The sequence below is a fragment of the Nicotiana tomentosiformis genome, chromosome 1 (assembly GCF_000390325.3).
Source record: "Nicotiana tomentosiformis chromosome 1, ASM39032v3, whole genome shotgun sequence".
Lineage (NCBI taxonomy): Eukaryota > Viridiplantae > Streptophyta > Magnoliopsida > Solanales > Solanaceae > Nicotiana > Nicotiana tomentosiformis.
In genome coordinates, this window is record NC_090812.1 from 16,981,067 (window position 1) to 17,004,883 (window position 23,817).

At 40.0% G+C, this 23,817-nt stretch overlaps 1 protein-coding gene across 1 annotated transcript; it reads right to left on the reverse strand.

Moving 5' to 3' along the window:
* Positions 1-143: 143 nt before the first annotated feature.
* Positions 144-3,209, reverse strand: LOC104112305 (fatty acyl-CoA reductase 3-like; the record flags this gene model as incomplete). The annotated part of the gene is made up of 9 exons (XM_009622183.3): positions 144-851; positions 1,232-1,501; positions 1,646-1,727; positions 1,813-1,974; positions 2,085-2,277; positions 2,368-2,468; positions 2,540-2,739; positions 2,903-3,006; positions 3,116-3,209. Coding segments are annotated over 9 exons (1,239 nt in total), but the record flags the coding sequence as incomplete, so codon positions are not given.
* Positions 3,210-23,817: the final 20,608 nt, after the last annotated feature.

Consider the following 23,817-nt stretch of genomic DNA (forward strand, 5'->3'; position numbering starts at 1 on the left):
AGTTGAAGCGATTTTGTTCGCTTGCTATAGCTGGAAAAAAAGAAGAAGAAAGAATGATCAAATAAAGGATCGATCAAGTTGTTGCTGTATTGGCATAAATTATCAATCAGAAACAAAAAAAATGGAGAAATGAATAGACAGCATATAAAATCGTGTATGGTATATAAAAGCTACTTATTCTTCTGATGAAAGCCGTAGCATATATGTACAAGAAAAAGAACCCAATCTTTGAGTTCAGTTTGCTGGTAAATAATTACTACTCCCTCCGTTTCAATTTATGTGAACCCATTTGACTGGGCACGGAGTTTAAGAAAAGATTGAAGACTTTTGAACTTGTGGTGTAAAAATGAGTCACATATATTTTGTGTGGCTATAAATCATTGCATTAAGATAAATTGTTTCCAAATAAGGAAAGAGGTCATTCTTTTTGGCACGGACTAAAAAGGAAATAGGTTCACATAAATTGAAACGGAGGGAGTATTACTCATGTGTGAAACAGAGAAAGTAATCCTTCATTTACATATAATACCGCCAATATTTTCTTGAACTGACATTGTCATTCGAACAACTTCATAATGGAATTTAAGCAGCAACACAACTTTTAGCAGAGTAGCATATCAGCAATTAGGCACAGCTTTAACTTTGACTACTTAATAAAATACTGAAACGAGCTGTAGTTGACTACTTGAATGTGTTAATATAACATAATACTAATGAACTCACATTCCTTTGAATAATGTATAGGGTTTGTAGAGTTCAGCTAGTCGAATGACGAGATTGATCCTTCTTTCTAAGTCTGTATGCAGCTCTTGCAAATGTTAGCAAAGTATCAAGTTTGCCCACTTTAATATCTGAAACATGTTAAAATATAAACTTAACCAGTGGTAACCTATCAATGTTCAAGTGCATGTCAACATTCATAAACACTTTTGTCTGTTTTTTTGATACATCTCTCTTGCGTACCATGGTCTTTTCCTCTTTTAGCTGTATTTATCATGAGTTTTCTAGTTTATACCAACTGATTTTCAACGAAAGAGAGTTTTAGTCTAACTGATTAGTGTTCTATATTAGAAATGTTGAAATTAATATGTGTTGTATCCCATATTTTTCCAATAAATGCATCTATAAGCACAAATAATCCAAGTTAGTACTGTCTACTTCATGGTCAAGTGAAGCCAAAAAGGCTAAAATTTTACAGTTTATCTAAGAAGACATTACTATGAAAACTAACCTTTAATAATGGCATGTAGTGGGTAGCTATGTATTTGTGAAGGCTAGCCATGCTATCCAGTAAATGAAATTTCTTGACTTTGACTGGCATTCCTCTTTCGTTAATCCATGGATTCTTCTTGAAGTATTCAGCGGAAAATTGCATAATATCAGTACTTTTTAGTGGATTCGTCCTAGAGGAGCTAATATGGTAAATAGCTGTATGGGAAGATCGATTTCTATGGGCTACCATAGCCGCGATGACTGAGTTCACAACCATATCTGCTGGAATCTGGGCAAAATTGCAAGATTGCATTAAGGAAGTGTGAATACTTAGGAACTCGAAGTGTAGATGAAAAAATTAAAACCTGCTGATGCAAACAAGAGAAACTTGCGCATTCCATTATGAGATAAGGTGTACACATGACTCACATACCACATCCAGTATTGATTCTCTATCACCCATCGCAACATTCTGTTTCCCTTTACCATAGCCAACAATAAAGGTGTCCATGGTTCTGTGGAAGGAAGAATCAGATTGGTTTCACTAAGACGTAGTCTTCTTTTCCATGTGTGCATGCATGAATGGTATATAGTCATTACCTCAGTCCTTCATTCCATCCTGGGAACAGCTCCTTGTATGTGCTTGATATAATTGTTGGCCGAAGGATTATGAGTTGGAGATCCTCCTTCAGGTGTCCCAAAAGCATCTCTCCCATTGCTTTTGTTAACGAGTATGTGTTTGGCCATCCATGTATCTTTGCCCTGAAGAATCATAATTGCCATGAAAGGTGGGAAGGAACCCTATAAATCTTCAAAAGAATAGGGTACAAATACCCATCTTATCAATGAGACTGATTTTATGAAACTATTACCTCTCAATACCTAGAACTCTCATAGCTAAAGTTACTTCTTTTACAGTGGCATTCCTAGCTTTAAGGTCCATTAGTGTCTCCTCTACCAGCTTTTGCTCCACTTCTATGTCTAAGTGAGAGTTTCCATTAAGCGTCTCTTCAAAGTGCAATGGTTTCTCTAGTATCAATCCTTCCTTTTCTCCACATACATAGGCTGAAAAGAATCAGTCTTTATGTCAAGTCAATATGCCCAAAGTCATGACTATGAAAGTTGGTTAAGCACTACGAATAATATGGAGCTGACCTGTGCTTACATGGAGAAGTATCTTTAGTTTTGAACACTGCTTGGAAAATTTGAGAATATTCAGGGCACCCAATGCATTGATCCTTATTGCAGTATCATATCTGCAAAAGAATGGAGTAAGTTTTTGTTTTTATTTATTTTAGGACAAAGAATATTACTATTCTATGACTACCTTTCATCAAATCTAGTTGTAGCAGCTGAGTTTACAATTATGTCTATTTCTCTGTGCATCTCATCTTTCAGCTCAGAATTTATCCCCAAACTATCGCAAGCTATATCCCCAGGAACTGGGAAAACCTTGTCTTCTATAAGCTTATGTAGGTCGGCACCCAACTTCTCCCTTAGAACTCTGAACAGATCCGTCTTTATGACCTGCCATTAAAACATATTCTTTACTGATCACGTCGAGCATTGAACTCTGATAATCTTGAATTCTCATGTGACTACAGAATGGAGTTGTAGTCTAATGTGATGAGTGATGTATTATTTCTACTGGTACTATATACGACCATATATACAGTAGTTTTGGTAGTACCTCGTTATTAAAATGTTCTTTAGCTGAATTTGAATCTGGAGCTCTTATTAGCAAGTAGAGCTTCTTCAAATTTGGCTGGACTCGTAGTATCTTCTCGATGAGAACTATAATATATAACAAATGCACTAGTAATATCATCTGTGTAGTCCTCTCCTCAAGTAGCACTGTTAGTGCAACCTATATATAGTAGAGAGAAAGTGATAGAGAAAGTACTCTTTGCTAGGTAGCCAGTTGCACCAACGATGAAAATGGCCTTGCCCTCGAGAAACTGGTCAATGCAGAGCACGATTCCATTGATGAAGAATATTGTTCACAGAAGTGCGCTGAGGTAAGGAAATTTATGGGGGTCAAATTCATATTGTAAATCCTTGTACATAAGATATTATCAGGGAAGAAGTACTGGAAAACTATGTATTGCAGGGAAATTGTACTGGAAAACTAATTAAGTGATGCATTTGCACATATGCAAAATCACCTGGATTTCTTGAATGCTTCTACTTATGTAGATATGTTGATAGAGTCCAGTACCTACTATATATGCTTAAATTTTCTAAAGACAATATGGGGAGTACCCGTATTATGTGATACGTGACTAGTTAGATACCAATATTCAAAGAGAAATGAATGCTACCCATCTGTGCAGTTGCAACTGTAGACCTGTCCAAATATCTTAACTAGTTAGGTGCGGCTTAATAAAATATCTTAACTTAATCTTTGCAAATATAAACTCTGCTGCACGCATCCGCTTCCATCTATTTAAGCGGTCTTTAAAGTTATTATCAATTTTCATTTGAATATTTAAACTAAGGCTTGTCCGTATTAAACACTTCAACGTAATTCAAGTCGTGCTATTGAACACTCGCCATCGCATATGAACTTACCATAAAGATCATTTTCAAGGTAAAATTAATGTATTAATCCGACTCGGCGGTACGAGGACAATGAATGGAATCGCAGTAATTAGCACTTTTGGTTCAAAATCAACCACATATTGGTAGATACAATGTACTTCAATTAACGTGTAATAACATAGTGTAAGAACTGAATCGCTATCACGTAAATCTTACTACAACTGCTACGTGGAATCTCAACAACAATAACAAATACGCCACAGTTTAAACGAGTGAAGTCGACTATATGAATTCTCATTGATTATGTTTATCCAATTAAATGCATCTTAGGCCAACTTTATGCAAATATAAAATTTAAATTCTGTAACATATTTATGGAAATTGTGACGTAACAGTTAATGTATTAGTAGAAGGTTATAGAGCGCCAAATAGTAGCTTAGGCGGGTTCTACCAAAAGTTTAATTATATTCGACACTGCTTTTATATGATACTAATAGGGGTGTACAAAGGTCAGTTGGTTCGGATTTTTCAATTATCAAACCAAATCAATAGTGTCGGGTTATTAAATTTATAAATCAAACCAAACCAACAAAGTCGAATTTTTCAATCTCGGATTTTCTCGAATTTTTCGGATTTTTTCCGGTAAAGTTTTCATAGCATAAAATATGTAACTTGTGCTCCAAATATTTCTTAAGTCCTAATAAAATACAACTATATAATATGTTTTCCAAGAAACTAACACAATAATATGAGATAAGTGATCATAGCATTATACTAAAATATTCAATAACAAAGATAAAATAATAAAATTACATAAACTAAATGTTGCTAATTAATAAGCCATAATGAAAATTAACATAATCTAAAAATACTATATAGGTCATGCTAAAATAAGTATAGCTAATACGTATTAATATTAATTACATAACTAAGCACTAAAGAAAAAGATAAACTAAGTTATGCATTTTCATTTTAAACCAATGTAAAACTAAAATAATTATCCAACATTATCGTCATTCCTAGTATTGAATTGAATTTTTTTTTTAGCATTAGTATTGATTTGAACTTTGTTTGAGTTACTACATTTATGGGCTATAAAATTTATTTACCATTCAAGAATGTTAAGTCTAAACTTGAAATAATACGTTAAAAGATAAAACTATGAAAAAGTTTAAGAAATATTATAAATTACATTACAATAAATATTTATATGTATAAAATATTTTTAAAAATTATATAAATGTACTATCGGGTTGGTTTGGTTTCGATTTGACTTTTTTTAGTTAAAACCAAACCAAACCAATTATGGTCGAGTTTTATTTTCCAATACCAAACCACATCGGGTTTTATTCCATCTCCCACCATTGCAATAACTTTTCCAAGACCATGTTGATTAATTAAGAAGAATTAAAAACCAGCATAACAATAGAAAATAATTTCTCATAAAGCAAATCCTATTTGAGCCTAAGGTGCTATTGGATTAATCCATATCCATATTTTAATATGCTTTTGTAGTGACTACTGACATGTACTTGCGTCCCATATCCTGAATTCATAGCACAGGTAGTACATAAATAAGAATATAAATATAAAATATGAGGTAAAAATGATATAGTTTCCTCTGTATCATTTTAAGTAATTTTTTTTATTGGACACATAATTTAACAATTTTTTTAAAAAATTTATGATCTAAAACAAATAAATTTTAAAATGAAGCAGTAATGCAACGACATGATTATTATAACCACACTGATTCTTTCAATTATCTATAATCTTATGCTCTTTTGACTGCCACGTAGTGCATTTCCTAGCCACACCAATAGTTGTAATTCCTCCTTTAAATAGGTACGTATTCAAAATCATATTTATATTTGTTTTGAAATAAAAGTAATTTAGTAAAACATGAACAAGAAATAGAGATAAAGAGAAGGAAGAGAATTTATTTCTTCTTCAATTGTGTGATCTTTCCATCTATTACAAGGCATTTACTGTAACGATCCGGCCGGTCGTTTTGAGTATTACAACCTCGTTTCCCCATTTACTGCTCAAATTATACTTTACAGTTGTTGTGTGAATTGTCAGGGCAATTGGTTTGGGTCCGGTAAGGTTTTGGAATAAAATGGAACAGTTAGTTCCAAGGTTTAAAGCTTAAGTTAAAATAGTGACAGGATGTTGACTTATGTGTAAACGACCCCGGAATAGAGTTTTGATGATTCCAATAGCTCCGTATGGTGATTTTGGACTTAGGAGCGTGTCCGGAAAATTATTTGAAAGTACGTAGTGGAATTTGGCTTGAAATGCCGAAAGTTAAATTTTTGGGAAGTTTGGCCGAGGGGTTGACTTTTTGAAATCGGGGTCGGAATCCAATTCTGAAAATTTGAATAAGTCCGTAATGTAAAATGTGACTTGTGTGCAAAATTTGAGGTCAATCGGACGTGATTTGATAGGTTTCGGCGTCATTGTAGAATTTGAAAATTTCAAAATTTTTAGGCTTGAACCCGTATGTAGTTCGTATCTTAGAGGTTGTTTGATGTAATTTGAGGCCTCGAGTAGGTCTGTGGTGTGTTTTAGGACTTGTTGGTGTATTTGGACGGGGTCCCGAGTGGCTCGGGTGAGTTTCAGATGGTTAACGGATCAAATTTGAACTTAAGAAAATGCTGGAACTGCTGCCTACTAGTGTGATCGCACGTATAAAAATTTTGATCGCAGGTGCGAAGCCGCATGTGCGCGAAATCAGTCGCAGAAGCGGCCAAGTGTGGAACTGGGCAGTGTTCGCAGGTGCGAAGAATTTGCCCGCATCTACGAGGCTGCATGTGCTAAGGGTTGGCACAGAAGCGGAAAAGGGTGAGGAAGTCGGGCAGCGCAGGTGCGGAATTTTATCCGCAGGTGCGGAGTCGCATCCGCGCTTGACTCTCCGCAGAAGCGGCCTGGCTCGTAAATGCGCCCATTTGTCCGCAGAAGCGAGGGTCGCAGGTGCGACCCCTTCTCCGCAGATGCGGAAATCGACTGGGCAGTACCTTAAAATTCGAGGGTTCAACATTTTCACCCATTTTCAGATTTTGGAGCTCGGGTTGGGCGATTTTAGAGAGAAAATTTTTCACACAACTTGGGGTAAGTGTTCTTAACTCCCTTGTGATTATATTCCATGAATTTATCTTCATTTTTGGTGTAAGATAATCTTCAAGAGAAATAGAAGAAAATTTCTATAATGTCACAAAACGAATTTTTCAAGTTTGAATACCGATTTGGAGTCGAATTTGAGTAAAATTAATATGGTTGAACTTGTAATTGGATGAGTTGTCGTATTTTGTGAGTTTCATCGGATTTCGAAACATGGACTCCACGGGTAATTTGTGGGGCGTAATTTCGGATTTTATGGAAAATATTAGCGTTTTGATATGGAATTAATTCTTATAAATTGTGTGGACTGAGTCAAATTATTGTGACTAGATTCGAGCCATTTGGAAGTTGATACGCGTAGAATAGAATTTCTGGAGCATTCCTTAGCTTGCTCGATATTGGATTTGGCTTGTTCGAGATAAGTAACTCTTCTATTCTTGGAGTTGAGGGTATGAACCCTGAATATATGTATTTCATGAATTGTTCGGAGGTGACGCACATGTTAGGTGATGGGCGTGTGGGCGTGCACTATAGAAATTGTGACATAATTGTTTCTGTGAAATTTTGTAGTTAAATAATCTTGGCATTTTTCATGCAATTTTATGTGTTAAAGAAATTGAACTGAAAAGCATATTAAAAATCATGTTGAGGCTATGTGCCAGTATTATTGGGACCCACAGAGGTCATATTGATGTGAAATATTTATTTTAAATTGAAAATTCATACTCTGTCATATTTATTTCTTTGCATATCATATCTCAGTCTCTGTTGTTATTTATTGATACATCATATCATCATTTTGGGATATTCTCATGGCATTGTGAGCCCATAAGAGAGAGACTGGAGAGATTAGTGACTGAGGGAGGCCGAGGGCCTGATTGTGAGGATATTTTTGGGATCAGACTGCACACCGCAGCAGGCCATGTTGGCTTTATATATATTATTACTATTATATGAATCGGGGTTCCCCGCCTGCAACAGGCCTTATTGGCTTATTATTACACGTGAGTTGGCCGTGCAGATCCTTATATTATTATTGTACGTGAGTTGGCCGTGCGGATCCAGATATTTATATTATGGAACGTGAGTTGTCCGTAGGAGCCCCTCATGAGTCTGTACACCCCCAGTGAGCGTAGTCGACTATAAACAGGGATCGGGCTGCACGCCGCAACAGGTATTGTATAGTGCTGAGTGATTGAGTGTGCTGAGCACAGTGAGAGAGAATGGGAGACAATGAGATTGAGTACTCTGAGAGAGTGTGAGTACATGAGTGCAATCTCTGAGATACATTGCATTAACATGCATACATGATATATATGCATAGAGATGTATTTTCCTCATGCTGTACGGTATCACATTATTCATGATTTCTCACACATGCTGATAGATGGGCATAGTGATGCATTTGTTTACACTGGTTATCTGGGAAAGAAAATGAGATATTTTATTTATTATTGAAAGGATTTTGGAAAAATTAATGTTCTCAAATTATTTAGATTTTTGGCAACTTCGGCAAACGATTTGGGTTTTCACTGATGTATTTGAAAGGAAGAACTATTATTTTTGAAATCATGATTTGGCTGAGCATTTTATCTCTGTGTTTCTTCTGGTATTATTTGCTTTATGTTGTTATGGACTGTTGTGGACTAGTGGTTTTGGACCCCGATCTTGGTAGAAGCTCGTCACTACTTTCAACCTAAGGCTAGGTTTGTTACTTACTCAGTACATGGAGTCGGTTGTACTGATACTGCACTTCTGCACATTACGTGCAGATATTAGCTGTCGTTGTGGCTGTGTTCGATGGTTGTCGGATTTGAATATGTACCTGCGTTCCTGTGGTAGTTGCCTCTTGTTCAGGGTAGCGTTAGATTTATAAAAGCTCTGTTTATGTATTATTCAAACAGACTATGTATTTATTTCATTTCCGCTTTGTATACTCTATTCTTAGAAGCTCATGATTTGTACTACCAGTTCTTGGAAAAATGTATTGGTTTTAGATATTCTCTTTTAAATAATTATTATTGGAATTGGATAATTGAAAGTTGGCTTACCTAGCGGGTTGGGTTAGGTGCCATCATGACTAGTTAGATTTTGGGTCGTGACAAGGTGGTATCAAAGCTCTAGGGTCATAGGTTCTACAAGTCATGAGCAAGTGTCTAGTAGAGTCTTGCGGATTGGTATGATGACATCCATAGTTATCTTCGAGAGGCTACAGGGCATTTAGGATATATACTTCCCATTTTTCTTTCCTTATTCTGCGAGATTGATTCAACTTGAGACATAAACTCTTTGAATTCCTTCCACGTATTCGTATGCGCACATGAGCACTCAGTATCTGCTGTGTATCGCCGGCTTGTGATTCTATGAACAAGGTTCGAGGTGAGTATTCTGCATTTTGGTGGTGGGCCGGTCTGGAGGAGTTGAGGCCATGGTTAGACCGCAGCTTAAGCTCGGTAGCTTCAGTTGTAACTCGTACAATTGGACTTATATGTCCGGTGATAAACTTACAGTGAAATTTGTGACTCGATGAGCGGTGAAATGGCGGTATGATGGATATGATGTGACCGCGGGATATGTTAAGATGATTTGAATGTGACAAGAAGTGTTTCCTTGAAATGTAAAAGAAGGCCATTGGGTGCTTGATTTTCGATTTGATGTGACGAACAATCTCGAGTAATGAATGTTTTGAAGGATCTTTCACATTGTTAAATTTTGGGACAAACCAAACTCTCATGTCTGGTTAATGAGTTTGGACTCAGATAAACTAAGTGATTGCATAGTAATTGTGACTGCGAAAAGGTATAACAAGATACCAGATTGAGGCTAAGCAGGTGGGTTATCCCCTGCGGAGTAATCTACGTAAGAGTATTCCTTATGATGTGAGTAGAGAGTTTCTTTTCTGCCAGTGGGGCGTATGTATGGAGATTTGAATTCGAATTTGGCTGAGAAAGTTGACCTGAGTATCAAGAGAATGATTGCGATCTTAGTGGATGATTTGGGGTATTTTTATGGTTAGAATTGCATGAGCTTGAGAAGAATTGTGTGGCACTGACTACAGTATTATGATAGTAATAGGGTATGGGTATTGTGAATTATGGAGTGTTTTAATCTATGGCTTTGTGCCAAGTGGGGGAGCCTGCTATAGACAAATCAATTCATGGGTATGTGTCAAATTTTGTTTAGGTCTAAAGTATACTTGGGAATCAGTGATGACTTGCAGAGGTGGAGATCGAAAATGACTCGCATAAGGAAAATTCCTGGTTACGGATTATATTGCACGAATGAGTATATGAAAAATTGTTGGATGAGTGAGTTGTTATTGGTGAATTATGTAGTGCTCACAGAGTATGAATTTGGTATGCGGTGTTAAAGTAGAGTTACTTCTTTGAGTGTTGTGGTGCTAATGGAGCACGTGTCTTTTGGCCCATTTGGGCGGTGCAATTAGATTTGAGCAAAGTGGGTGAATCCCGAGAATATTCCAGTGGGTTTGAGAATTATATATAGCAATTGAGAATGTTTCCAGACTTGTGTATGGATAAAACCCGAGATTTGCGTTTGATGGTGCCTGGACTTGCGAAAATTCTATATGATTATAGATTCTATATTTTTGTATAAGGAAGGTAAGAAGAACAATTTCAAAATTCACATAAAGTATTCTCAGAGTGAGTGTTATAGTTGTGGTATTTTTGAAGGTGCTTAAGAAGAATTCAATTGCGTGTGGGTCGTAGGGCGTTGTGGTTCTATGCTAAGGTTTGTAGGGTGAGCTGTGGTAAAAGATCATGGCATTTTTGCAAGAGGAAGTATCAATCTGAAGACAAATTCGGAAGGGACTCGGAGAAAATAGGACAACTGGGTAGTAGGTTGGATCAGTATGGTTATGGATATGATGGGTTCCTTGGGTGCTTATAATGTGGGGGTTTTCTACAGGTGCTTTTGTGATGACCCAAAAGGTCATCATATGTTTTAGAACTCGAATCTGTGCTCTTAAGCCTTAAAAATATTATTTTTACCCTCCTCGATTTGCTTGCACAATCCGGGCAGGTTTCCGGAAAGCTTTTATGTTAAAAACTAATGAAAATAAGAAGTTTTGCCTTAAAAGTTAATTTTAGTTGATTTCGGTCAATATTGTTTTTGTAAACGGGCTCGGATCCGTATTTTGACGGTCTCGGTAGGTCCGTATCGAATTATGGGACCTAGGTGTATGCCCGGAATCGAATTTGGAGGTCCCTAGCTCAAGTTATGAATTTTTGATGAAAATTAAAAGTCTGAAAATAAATTATTTTTAAGAATTGATTGATGTTTGGCATTATTAGTACCGGGTCTATATTTTGGTTCCGGAGTCCGGTACTTGTTCATTATGATATTTAAGAGCTGTCTGTGAAATTTGGTGAGAAACGGAGTTGATTTGACGTGATTCGGACGTCCAGTTGTGAAAATAGAAATTTTAAAGTGCTCTTGAGAATTTCATTTGATTTGGTACTAAATTCGTAGTTCTAGGTGATATTTTAACGATTTGATCGGGCGAGCAAGTTCGTATGATATTTTTAGACTTGTGTGTATGTTTAGTTTGGAGCCCCGAGGGCTCGAGCGAGTTTTGGATAGGCTACAGAGTTATTTGGACTTAGAAAAATAGCTGTGCTTCAACTGTGTTGCAGGCCTCAGACCTCGCAAATGCGAGGTCAGGGTTGGCATTTGCGATCACTGTTGAGGTCGCATTTGCGAACTTCTCATCGCAATTGCAAAGAGAAGCCGGGCATTTGCATTTGCGAAGGGAGTCTGAGAGGGGTATAGATCGCAAATGCGATCTTTTTTCCGCATTTGCGAGGTCAGTGATCGCAATTGCGACACTTTCCTCGCATTTGCGAAGGGCAGCAGGATTGTGAAGGCTTCGCAATTGCAATAGCCCCTTCGCAATTGCGAGCTTCGCAAATGCGAAGCTCAGGTCGCAAATGCGACGTCTGCAGCTGAACAAAATGACTTTTGGACGGGAGTTTTCATTCATTTCCCAAATTTTCAAGACCTAAAACACAAGAGGCGATTTTTCAAAGACCAACTCTTCCGCAAATCTTAGGTAAGTGATTCTAAACTGGTTTCTTTCAATCTTTCACTACATTTTACAAGATTTCAACCAAAAATATAAGGTTTTCATGGTAGGATTAGGGGTTTTGGGTAGAAAGTAGGGATTTCGGAAAATTGGGGATTTAGACCTCAGTTTGAGGTCGGATTCCAAAACCAATTATATATTCGGGCTCGGGGGTGAATGGGTAAATGGAATTTGGTCCGAACCTCGGGTTCTGACCAAGCGGGCTCGGGGTCGATTTTTGACTTTTTGGAGGAAAATTTGGGAAATCTAAATTTATGCAATGTAATTGATTCCTTTAGAAAAATTTGATATTATTGAGTCATTTTTGAATAGATACGAGTGATTTGGAGGTGAATTCCAAAGGAAAAGTTGTGATTGAGAATTAAGTGGCCTTCGGAGCAAGGTAAGTGTTGTGTCTAACCCTGACTTGAGGGAAGTAGGAACCTTAGATTACTTGCTAAGCGAAATTCATGTGAGCGGTGTATATGTGAGGTGACGAGTACTTATGCGCCGCCAATTTACCTATTTTCCATGTTTCTCAGTTTTTCTTATATTGTCTCAACCCTATGCCTAATTGTGATGTGTTATACTAGTGTTGTTCAATTTATCGTTCTCATTATGTTTATGGATTTTCTGGTGATAATTGAGTTTTTATTTCAAAGTTGAGATTGATGTTATGGAACCAAATGTTGAGGTAAGGTTTGTACTTGCTATTCTATCTCCCTGTTGATATTTATGCATTGCATTATGGTAAGGGAGAGTGTTAATGCACGAAGGGTGATGTCGTTCCATATTGTTAGTGTTAATGCATGAAGGGTGATGCCGTGCCAAGTGTTAATGCATGAAGGGTGATGTCGTGCCATGATATGTGAGTTAATGCACGAAGGGTAATGTCGTGCCGTTTCTATTGATTTTTATAGTGAGATCGAGAGTAAAAGCACGAAGGGTGATGCCGTGCATTTTTCCTTACTGTATTCACTATTCATGTTGATTCATGGTATATTGAATGCTCCAGTGATCATTTTGTTGTAGTTCTTTATCTTGTATTCCCCTCAGTATGTTCCCCTCCCGACATTTCCTGTTTAGTTCTTCATTTCTGTTATTTGTATATAAACTGTTAAATTGTACAGGTTAATTTGTAGGTGCCTTGCCTTAGCCTCGTCACTACTTCGTCGAGGTTAGGCTCGACACTTACCAGTACATGGGGTCGGTTGTACTGATACTGCACTCTGCACTTTCTGTGTAGATTTTGATACCGGCTCGGGTTGCTATCCGGAGACTCAAGGTAGATCTGTCAGCATTCCCAGACCTTGAAGTCCCCATCTATCTTTTCAGTTCTAGTGTTTCTTTCATTCAGACAGTTGTATTTCTTTCTGACTATTGCTTGTAGCAAATTCTATAATGCTCGTGAATTGTGACTCCAGATCCGCATGGTAGTAGTTAATACAGATTTATGATATTCTGCACTTATTGTATTTCATCTTAGTTAATTATTGTTAATTACTGAATGGAAATAAGGAATTGGTTAATGATTCTCTAACTTTGGCTTGCCTAGCAAGTGAAATGTTAGGCGCCATCACGGTCCCGTAGGTGGGAAATTTCGGATCATGACAGTTGGTATCAAAGCACTAGGTTGCCTAGGTCTCACGATTCACAAGCAAGCTTAGTAAAGTCTGGAGGATCGGTACGGAGACGTTTGTACTTATCTTCCAGAGGCTATGAAGTTAGGAACAAGTTTCACTTCTTTTCTTCTCTGTCGTACGATTTTGCTTCCTCAATACTGATTGAACTTTTCTACTCTTATTCTCTCGTAGATGGTGAGAACACGTACCGCTTCCTCAGCTGAGTAGCAGCCAAAGCCTTTAGTGACAGCTCCTACGGGGGGCAGAGGTCGAGGCCGAGGTCGTGCCAGAGGCCGAGGCAGGGTCAGGGCTCAGCCTAGAGCTCGAGCAGCAGCCCCAACAGTGGAGCATTAGATTGAGCTTGACGAGGAGGTTCCAGCCCAGACTGTTCCTACCGGACCAGCTCAGGTTCCGGAGGGGTTCATTGCTACCCCAGTACTTCAGGACGCTTTGGTCCGTTTGGTGGGCTTTATGGAGAGTATGGCCCAGACTGGCACATTTCCCATGGCACCAGCAGTCTCTCAGGCTGGAAGAGGAGCCCAAACTCCTACCACTCCTGCTCCGGAGCAGATAACTCCCCAGTATCAGGCTTCAGCAGCTCAGCCAATCGAATTAGTTCAGCCGTTTATTGCGGCACAGGTCGGAAATGGGCCAGCCATGTCTTCTGAGGCTTTATGGAGATTGGACAGGTTTACCAAGCTCTTTCCTGTTCACTTCAGTGGTGCTCCTTCAGAGGACCCCCAAAAGTATCTTGACAGCTGTCACGAGGTTCTACGGAACATGGGTATAGTGGAGACCAATGGGGTTGATTTTGCTGCATTTCAGATGACTGGTTCCGCCAAGAAATGGTGGAGAGATTACTTGTTAACCAGACCAGCTGGGTCGCCTGCTCTTATTTGGGACCAGTTCTCTCAGCTCTTCATAGAGAAGTTTCTGCCTATCACATTGAGAGAGGAGTGTCGCCGTCAGTTTGAGCGTCTCCAGCAGGGCAGTATGACTGTTACTCAGTATAAGACCCGTTTTGTGGATTTGGCCCGTCATTCTATTCTTCTGCTTCCCACCGAGAGAGAGGGTGAGGAGGTTTATTGATGGACTTGCTCAGCCTATCAGATTGCAGATGGCTAAGGAGACTGGGAGTGAGATTTCTTTTCAGGCAGCTGCTGATGTCGCCAGACGAGTCGAAATGGTTCTTACTCGGGAGGTCAGGGGTCTAGCAAGAGATCTTGTCATTCCGGTGAGTTCAGCGGTGCCTCATCTAGAGGCAGGAGTACTTTTGGTAGAGGCCATCCTCCCAGGCCGTTTCATTCAGCGCTCTAGGCATCCAACAGTGCCTCAGGTGGTCGTGACCCTCAGATGCATTATTCCGACCAACTAGCCTACAGTGCACTACCAGCTCCTATTAGAGCACCTCCATTCCAGAGTTATCATGGTGGTTATTCAGGTTAACAGGTTCAGCAGTCACAACAACCGAGGTTATGTCATACTTGTGGTGTTCCGAGGCAAATTGCTAGATTTTGCCCTCGGGCAATGGGCAGCTCACAACATCAGAGTTCTCGTGCCATGGTTCCGGCACCGGTTGCTGCACCACCTGTTCAGCCAGCCAGAGGTAGGGGTCAGGCAGCCAGAGGTAGGGGCCAGACAGTTAGAGGTGGAGACCAGCCAGCTAGAGGTCGTCCCATGGACGTAGTTCTGGGTGGTGGTGCCCAGCCCCGGTGTTATGCTTTCCCAGCCAGGCCTGAGGCTGAGTCATCTGACGCTGTTATCACAAGTACTGTTTCAGTTTGCAGTAGAGATGCTTCAGTTCTATTTGATCCGGGATCTACTTACTCCTATGTGTCATCCTATTTTACTTCCTATTTAGTTGTGTCTCGTGATTCTTTGAGTGCTCCTGTGTATGTGTCCACACCAGTGGGAGATGCTATTATTGTAGATCGTGTTTATCATTCATGTGTGGTCATCATTGGGAGTCTTAAGACTCGTGTAGATCTTCTACTTCTTGACATAGTTGATTTTGATGTCATATTGGGTATGGATTGGCTGTCACCTTATCATGCTATATTAGATTGTCATGCCAAGACGGTGACCTTATCCTTGCAGGGGTTGCCTCGATTAGAGTGGAGAGGGAATCTTGGCCATTCTGCCAGCAGGATTATCTCTTATGTGAAGGCTCGGCATATGGTCGAGAAGGGGTGTTTAGCTTATTTGGCTTATGTCCGCGATTCTAGTGCGGAGGTTCCTTCCATAGATTCGGTGCCAGTTGTTCGTGAGTTTCCAGAGGTGTTTCTTGCAGACCTGCCGGGGATGCCACCCGACAGGGATATTGATTTCTGCATTGATTTGGCTCCAGGAACTCAGCCTATTTCCATTCCACCATATCCCATGGCCCCGCCAGAGTTGAAAGAATTGAAGGAGCAGTTGCAAGATTTACTTGATAAGGGCTTCATTAGACCTAGTGTCTCGCCCTAGGGTACACCGGTGTTGTTTGTGAAGAAGAAAGATGGATCGATGAGGATGTGTATAGATTATCGGCAGTTGAACAAAGTCACCATCAAGAACAAATATCGATTGGCGAGGATTGATGATTTATTTGGTCAGCTTCAGGGTCCCAAGGTGTTTTCAAAGATTGATTTGAGATCTGGCTACCATCAGTTGAGGATTAGGGCATCCGATGTTCCTAAGACAACTTTTCGGACTCGGTATGAGTATTATGAGTTTCTAGTGATGTCATTTGGGCTGATAAATGCCCCAGCAACATTCATGGATTTGATGAACCGGTTGTTCAAACCCTACTTGGATTTCTTTGTGGTTGTGTTTATTAATGATATCTTGATCTACTCCCGCAGTCAAGGGGAGCATGAGCAACACTTTTGGATCGTTCTTCAGACTCTGAAAGACAGCCAGTTATATGCTAAGTTCTCAAAATGCTAGTTTTGGTTAAGTTCAGTTGCTTTCTTGGGTAACGTTGTATCAGCAGAGGGTATTCAAGTGGATCCTAAGAAGATTGAGGCAGTCTAGAACTAGCCTAGACCCACATCAGCTAAAAGATCCGTAGTTTCCTAGGTTTGGCGGGCTATTACCGTTGATTTGTGGAGGAGTTTTCATCCATAGCAACCCCGTTAACCAGATTGACCCAGAAGGGTTCCCCGTTCAGGTGGTCAGACGAGTGTGAAGTGAGCTTTCAGAAGCTCAAGACAACTTTGACTACGACACCGGTATTGGTGTTACCCACAGGTTCAGGATCCTATACAGTATATTGTGACGCATCTCGTATTGGTCTGGGTGCGGTATTGATGCAGGGTGGCAAGGTTATTGCATATGCTTCACGGCAGCTGAAGTTTCATGTGAAGAATTACCATGTTCATGATCCAGAGCTGGCAACCATTGTTCATGAGCTGAAGATTTGGAGGCACTATCTTTACGGCATGCCATGTGAGGCATTCACTGATCATCGGAGCTTGCAGTATTTGTTCAAGCAGAAGGAACTCAATTTGAGGTAGAGGAGGTGGCTGGAGCTATTGAAAGACTATGATATCACCATATTGTATCATCCCGGGAAGGCCAATGTGGTGGCCAATGCTTTGAGTAGAAAGTCAGTCAGTATGGGTAGCCTTGCATATATTCCAGTTGGTGAGAGACCGCTTGCATTGGATGTTCAGGCCTTGGCCAACCAGTTCGTGAGGTTAGATGTTTCTGAACCCAGCCGTGTTCTAACTTGTACAGTTGCTCGGTCTTCTTTATTTGAGTGCATCAGATATCGGCAGGATGACGATCCTCATTTACTTGTCCTTAGAGACACAGTGCGGCATAGTGGTGCCAAGTAGGTTACCGTTGGAGATGACAGAGTTTTGAGGATGCAGGGTCGTATTTGTGTGCCTAATATGGATGGACTTTGTGAGTTGATCCTTGAGGAGTCCCACAGTTTTCGGCATTCTATTCATCTGGGCGCCGCCAAGATGTATCAGGACTTGAGGCAGCATTATTGGTGGAGGTGAATAAAGAAGGACATAGTTGCCTATGTAGCTCGGTGTCTAAATTGCCAGCAGGTAAAGTGTGAGCATCAGATACTTGGTGGTTTACTTCAGAGGTTAGATATCCCTAAGTGGAAGCGGGAGCGTATCACTATGGACTTTGTTGTTGGACTTCCACGGACTCAGAGGAAGTTTGATGCAGTTTGGGTCATTGTGGACAGGCTGACTAAGTCAGCGCATTTCATTCCTGTGGCAGTTACCTATTCCTCAGAGCGTTTGGCAGAGATTTATATTTGTGAGATCGTCCGTCTTCATGGTGTGCCCGTGTCTATCATTTATGATCGAGGTACTCAGTTTAGCTCGCACTTTTGGAGGGCAGTTCAGCGTGAGTTGTGTATGCGGGTTGAGTTGAGCACAACATTTCATCCTCAGACGGACGGGCAGTCTGGGCGTACTATTCAGATCTTGGAGGATATGCTCCGCGCCTGTGTTATTGACTTTGGAATATTTTGGGATCAGTTTTTGCCGTTAGCGGAGTTTGCCTACAATAACAGCTACCAGTTGAGCATTCAAATGGCTCCCTATGAGGCATTATATGGTAGGCCGTGTCGGTCGCCAGTTGGGTGGTTCGAACATAGAGAGGCTCGGTTGTTGGGCACAGACTTAGTACAGGATGCCTTAGATAAGGTCAAGATTATTCAGGATCGATTTCGCATAGCTCAGTCCAGGCAGAAGAGTTATGCCGACCATAGAGTTCGTGATATTGCATTCATGGTTGGAGAAAGAATATTGCTCCGGGTTTCACCCATGAAGGGTGTAATGAGGTTCGGAAAGAAGGGCAAGTTGAGCCCTAGGTATATCAGACCTTTTGAGATTCTGGAGAGAGTGGGAGAGGTGGCTTACAGGCATGCGTTACAACCTAGTTTAGCAGTTATTCATCTGGTATTCCATGTTTCCATGCTTCGAAAGTATCACGGTGATCCGTTCCATGTGTTAGATTTCAGCTCTGTCCAATTGGACAAGGAGTTGACTTACGATGAGGAGCCGGTGGCAATTCTAGCCCGGCAAGTTCGCCAGTTGAGATCAAAGAGTTACCCTTCAGTTTGAGTGCAGTGGAGAGGTCAGCCTATTGAGGCAGCTACTTGGGAGTCCGAGTCCGATATGCGGAGTAGATATCCCCACCTTTTTCGCCAGCCCAAGTATTGTGATGACCCAAAAGGTCATCTTATATTTTAGAACTCGAATCTGTGCTTTTAAGCCTTAAAAATCTCATTTTTACCCTTCTCGATTTGCGTACACAGTCCGGGCAAGTTTCCGAAAAGCTTTTATGTTAAAAACTAATAAAAATAAGAATTTTTCCTTAAAAGTTGATTTTAGTTGACTTCGGTCAACATTTTTTGTAAACGGGCCCGAATATATGTTTTGACGGTCCCGGTAGGTCCGTATCGAATTATGGGACCTGGGCGTATGCCCGGAATCAAATTCGGAGGTCCCTAGCTTAAGTTATGAATTTTTTATGAAAGTTAAAAGTGTGAAAATTAATTATTTTTAAGAATTGATTGATGTTTGCAATTGTTTGTACCGGGTCTGTATTTTGGTTCCGGAGCCCAGTACAGGTTCATTATGATATTTAAGAGTTGTCTGTGAAATTTGGTGAGAAACGGAGTTGATTTGACGTGATTCGTATGTTCAGTTGAGAAAATAGAAATTTTAAAGTGTTCTTGAGAATTTCATTTGATTTGGTACTAAATTCGTAGTTCTAGGTGTTATTTTAGCGATTTGATCGCACGAGCAAGTTCGTATGATGGTTTTAGACTTGTGTGCATGTTTGGTTTGGAGCCCGAGGGCTCGAGCGAGTTTTGGATAGGCTACGGAGTGATTTGGACTTAGAAAAATAGCTGGTGTGCTTCAGCTGTGTTGCAGGCCTCAGACCTCGCAAATGCGAGGTCAGGGTTGGCATTTGCGATCATTGTTGAGGTCACATTTGCGAACTTCTCATCACAATTGCGAAGAGAAGCCGGGCCAGCCTGTGTTCGCAATTGCAAACTTTTCTTCGCATTTGCGAAAGGAGTCTGAGAGGGGTATGAATCGCAAATGCGATCTTTTGTCCGCATTTGCGAGGTCAGTGATCGCAATTGCGACACTTTCCTCGCATTTGCGAAGGGCAGCAGGATTGTGAAGGCTTCGCAATTGCGATAGCCCCTTTGCAATTGCGAGCTTCGCAAATGCGAAGCTCAGGTCGCAAATGCGACATCTGCAGCTGAACAAAATGACTTTTGGACGGGAGTTTTCATTCATTTCCCAAATTTTCAAGACCTAAAACACAATAGGCGATTTTTCAAAGACCATCTCTTCCCCAAATCTTAGGTAAGTGATTCTAAACTGGTTTCTTTCAATCTTTCACTACATTTTATAAGATTTCAACCAAAAATCTAAGGTTTTCATGGTAGGATTAGGGGTTTTGGGTAGAAAGTAGGGATTTCGGAAAATTGGGGATTTAGACCTCAATTTGAAGTCGGATTCCAAAACCAATTATATATTCGGGCTCGGGGGTGAATGGGTAAATGAAATTTGGTCCGAACCTCGGGTTTTAACCAAGCGGGCTCGGGGTCGATTTTTGACTTTTTGGAGGAAAATTTAGGAAATCTAAATTTATGCAATGTAATTGATTCCTATAGCAAAATTTGATATTATTGAATCATTTTTGAATAGATACGAGTGGTTTGGAGGTGAATTCCAAAGGAAAAGCTGTAATTGGGAATTAAGTGGCCTTCGGAGTAAGGTAAGTGTTGTGTCTAACCCTGACTTGAGGGAATTATGAACCTTAGATTACTTGCTAAGTGAAATTCATGTGAGCGGCGTATATATGAGGTGACGAGTACTTATGTGCCGCCAATTTTCCTGTTTTCCATGTTTCTCAGTTTTTCTTATATTGTCTCAACCCTATGCCTAATTGCGATGTGTTATACTAGTGTTGTTCAATTTATCGTTCTCATCATGTATACGGATTTTCTAGTGATAATTGAGTTTTTATTTCAAAGTTGAGATTGATGTTATGGAACCAAATGTTGAGGTAAGGTTTGTACTTGCTATTCTATCTCCCTGTTGATATTTATGCATTGCATTATGGTAAGGGAGAGTGTTAATGCACGAAGGGTGATGCCGTGCCATATTGTGAGTGTTAATGCACGAAGGGTGATGACGTGCCATGATATGAGAGTTAATGAACGAAAGGTGATGCCATGTCGTTTCTATTGATTTTTATAGTGAGATCGAGAGTAAAAGCACGAAGGGTGATACCGTGCATTTTTCCTTACTGTATTCACTATTCCTGTTGATTCATGGTATATTGAATGCTCCGGTGATCATTCTGTTGTAGTTCTTTATCTTGTATTCCCCTCAGTATGTTCCCCTCCCGACATTTCCTGTTTAGTTCTTCATTTATGTTATTTGTATATACACTGTTAAATTGTACATGTTAATTTGTAGGTGCCTTTCCTTAGCCTCGTCACTACTTCATTTAGATTAGGCTCGACACTTACTAGTGCATGGGGTCGGTTGTACTGATACTGCACTCTGCACTTTTTGTGCAGATTTTGATACCGGCTCGGGTTGATCGATATTCTGCTATTGGTCTGCTGTCCGGAGACTCAAGATAGATCCGTCGGCGTTCCCAGACCTTGAAGTCCCCGTCTATCTTTTCTGTTCTACTGTTTCTTTCATTCAGACAGTTGTATTTCTTTCTGACTATTACTTGTAGCAAATTCTAGAATGCTCGTGAATTGTGACTCCAAATCCGGGTGGTAGTAGTTAATACAGATTTATGATATTCCGCACTTATTATATTTCATCTTAGTTAATTATTGTTAATTACTGAATGAAAATAAGGAATTGGTTAATGATTCTCTAACATTGGCTTGCCTAGCAAGTGAAGTGTTAGGCACCATCACGGTCCCGTTGGTGGGAAATTTCGGGTCGTGACAGCTTTGTGGCAATACACCTAGACTTGGCGACCTGCGTGGCTTGGTCGAGTTAGAGGAATTTAGTTTTAAGGGCTTGATTATGTGCAAATGGATTCCAAAGTATTCTTGATGGTTTCTATCGGTGTGGAGAACATGTTGTGTATTGTGATTTCCTCGTGGAAAGAAGCAAGAGAAAGGGTTCTAACTAAAATGTTATGTAAATTATTGGTGACTCAAAGTTGATAATAAGATTCTTGTGCCTTTCACATGATGGCAAGATAGATGTTATGTGTTGTACGAAAGCTAGATTTTCATGTACAAGGTGGCAGTATAGTCTTGAAAAGAAGGTAACGAATGTTGGATAACATGGACGGTTTCAAATAACTAGATGAATACTATTACTGCTTGGTGTTTTATGAGAAAGGGGCGGACTTCAGAAGGCGCATTGTATTTTGACTTACGGATGTATAAATTAGTATTGCGGTACTCACATGGTTGATAGAATGCTGATATTCAAATTTTGCCAAGTGGCACAGAAGAATTTTTAAAGTATTTCTCGTGGGATGATCGTGTATGAGAGAGGTGTTAGACATTCGAGCGGTGGAGATGGAATCAAATATGGTGATTTGTGTGTTCTATGGATTTGGAGATTGGGAGTTCTCATGAGCGGATTGTTTCATGGTTGTGGACTGTGAAGTTGTGGCCGGAACTAGCCAAATGATAGAATGTGTTATGATTCAGTCATTATGGATATGTTATCTATTTGTGGGTAACTCAAGTTGATTTGGCGGTCCATTGGTAGGCCCAATTAAGATGTGTATTCTACACCGAGCCGGAATAGTTGGCTCCATACCGCTATTATTGAGGGATGTGTCATTCGGTTGATGTTGAACTTATTCGTCTTCTCAAATGATCTGTGAGTTACTCCTTTATGCTACGAGGAGTTGTGATTCATTCGTTATGTTCACAGATGGTGGGGTTCTATTTGAGCTTTGTAGCGGAATTTGAGTGTGATGGGTATTTGGGTATTGCATGATCGATAGCATAATGGTTATGTCCTTTCAGGTTTTGTGTGGTATTTTTGTCATTTGCCTCTCCGTCATTATTAATTTGGAGCAGGGTAGCTCAGAGTATATAATATGAACCTCGTGTTAGAATCGGGTGATGGTTCTACAGTGTATGATGAATTTTCAGCATTTCGTTGAGGCGGTACTTGTTAATCTGGTGGGGCAGTTCTCTCACTTGAGTCATTTTCCATGACTGGGTACATTTGAATGTTGCGTATTGGTGCACGGATGGCACGGGTTATAGCTCCGAGTTATATTGGTGTGGTATGTCTGTGGAACAGTTATGTTTAGTAATATAAGGTCATTGGACCTGGAATGGGTACTATCAGGTTTAATTTCGGTATATTCGGGAGTATAATATTAAAAGTCAGCTCAGAAAGTGATTATGGTTCCAGTTGGGGCGAGAGATCTCCATGACTTGTTGGTCTGATAAAGGGTTACGAGATTCTGCGTGTTTCTTTTATCATCAACAGTGTACGAAGGTTTTGGGATGAGGTTTGGTTCGATATGGGTTTAATACTAGTATGTGGTTAGTTTTGAAATAGTCACTGCGATCAGGAATCGTGCTACGAGCATGCGAGTTGTGTAATATGTTGGTTGATTATATCCGTGGTTATAGTTATAGCTCGATGCAACTTGTTCGGACTTATACGGTGTGTAAATGTAAGATTTGTGTCTTGAAAGAAATTCTAAAGGTTGGAAATTAAACTCCAAGGTTTATGGGCTAAGGTTAAATTAATGATTTTCAGTGGTATTGTGTAGTCAAACCTGTGTGGAATAGGGTGACGTGGGTTCACCCCCAGGTACGTGTGTGGTAAGATGGAACAGTGATTTGATGGCTTGGAAACAACTCTTGGCACGTTCGAGGACAAACGTATATTTAAGTGGCGGAGAATGTAACGACCCGGCCGGTCGTTTTGAGTATTACAACCCCGTTTCCCCATTTACTGCTCAAATTGTACTTTACAGTTGTTGTGTGAATTGTCGGGGCAATTGGTTTGGGTCCGGTGAGGTTTTGGAATGAATTGGAACAGTTAGTTCCAAGGTTTAAATCTTAAGTTAAAATAGTGACCGGATGTCGACTTATGTATAAACGACCCCGGAATGGAGTTTTGATGATTCCAATAGCTCTGTATGGTGATTTTGGACTTAGGAGCATGTCCGGAAAATTATTTGGAAGTACGTAGTGGAATTTGGCTTGAAATGCCGAAAGTTAAATTTTTGGGAAGTTTGACCGGGGGT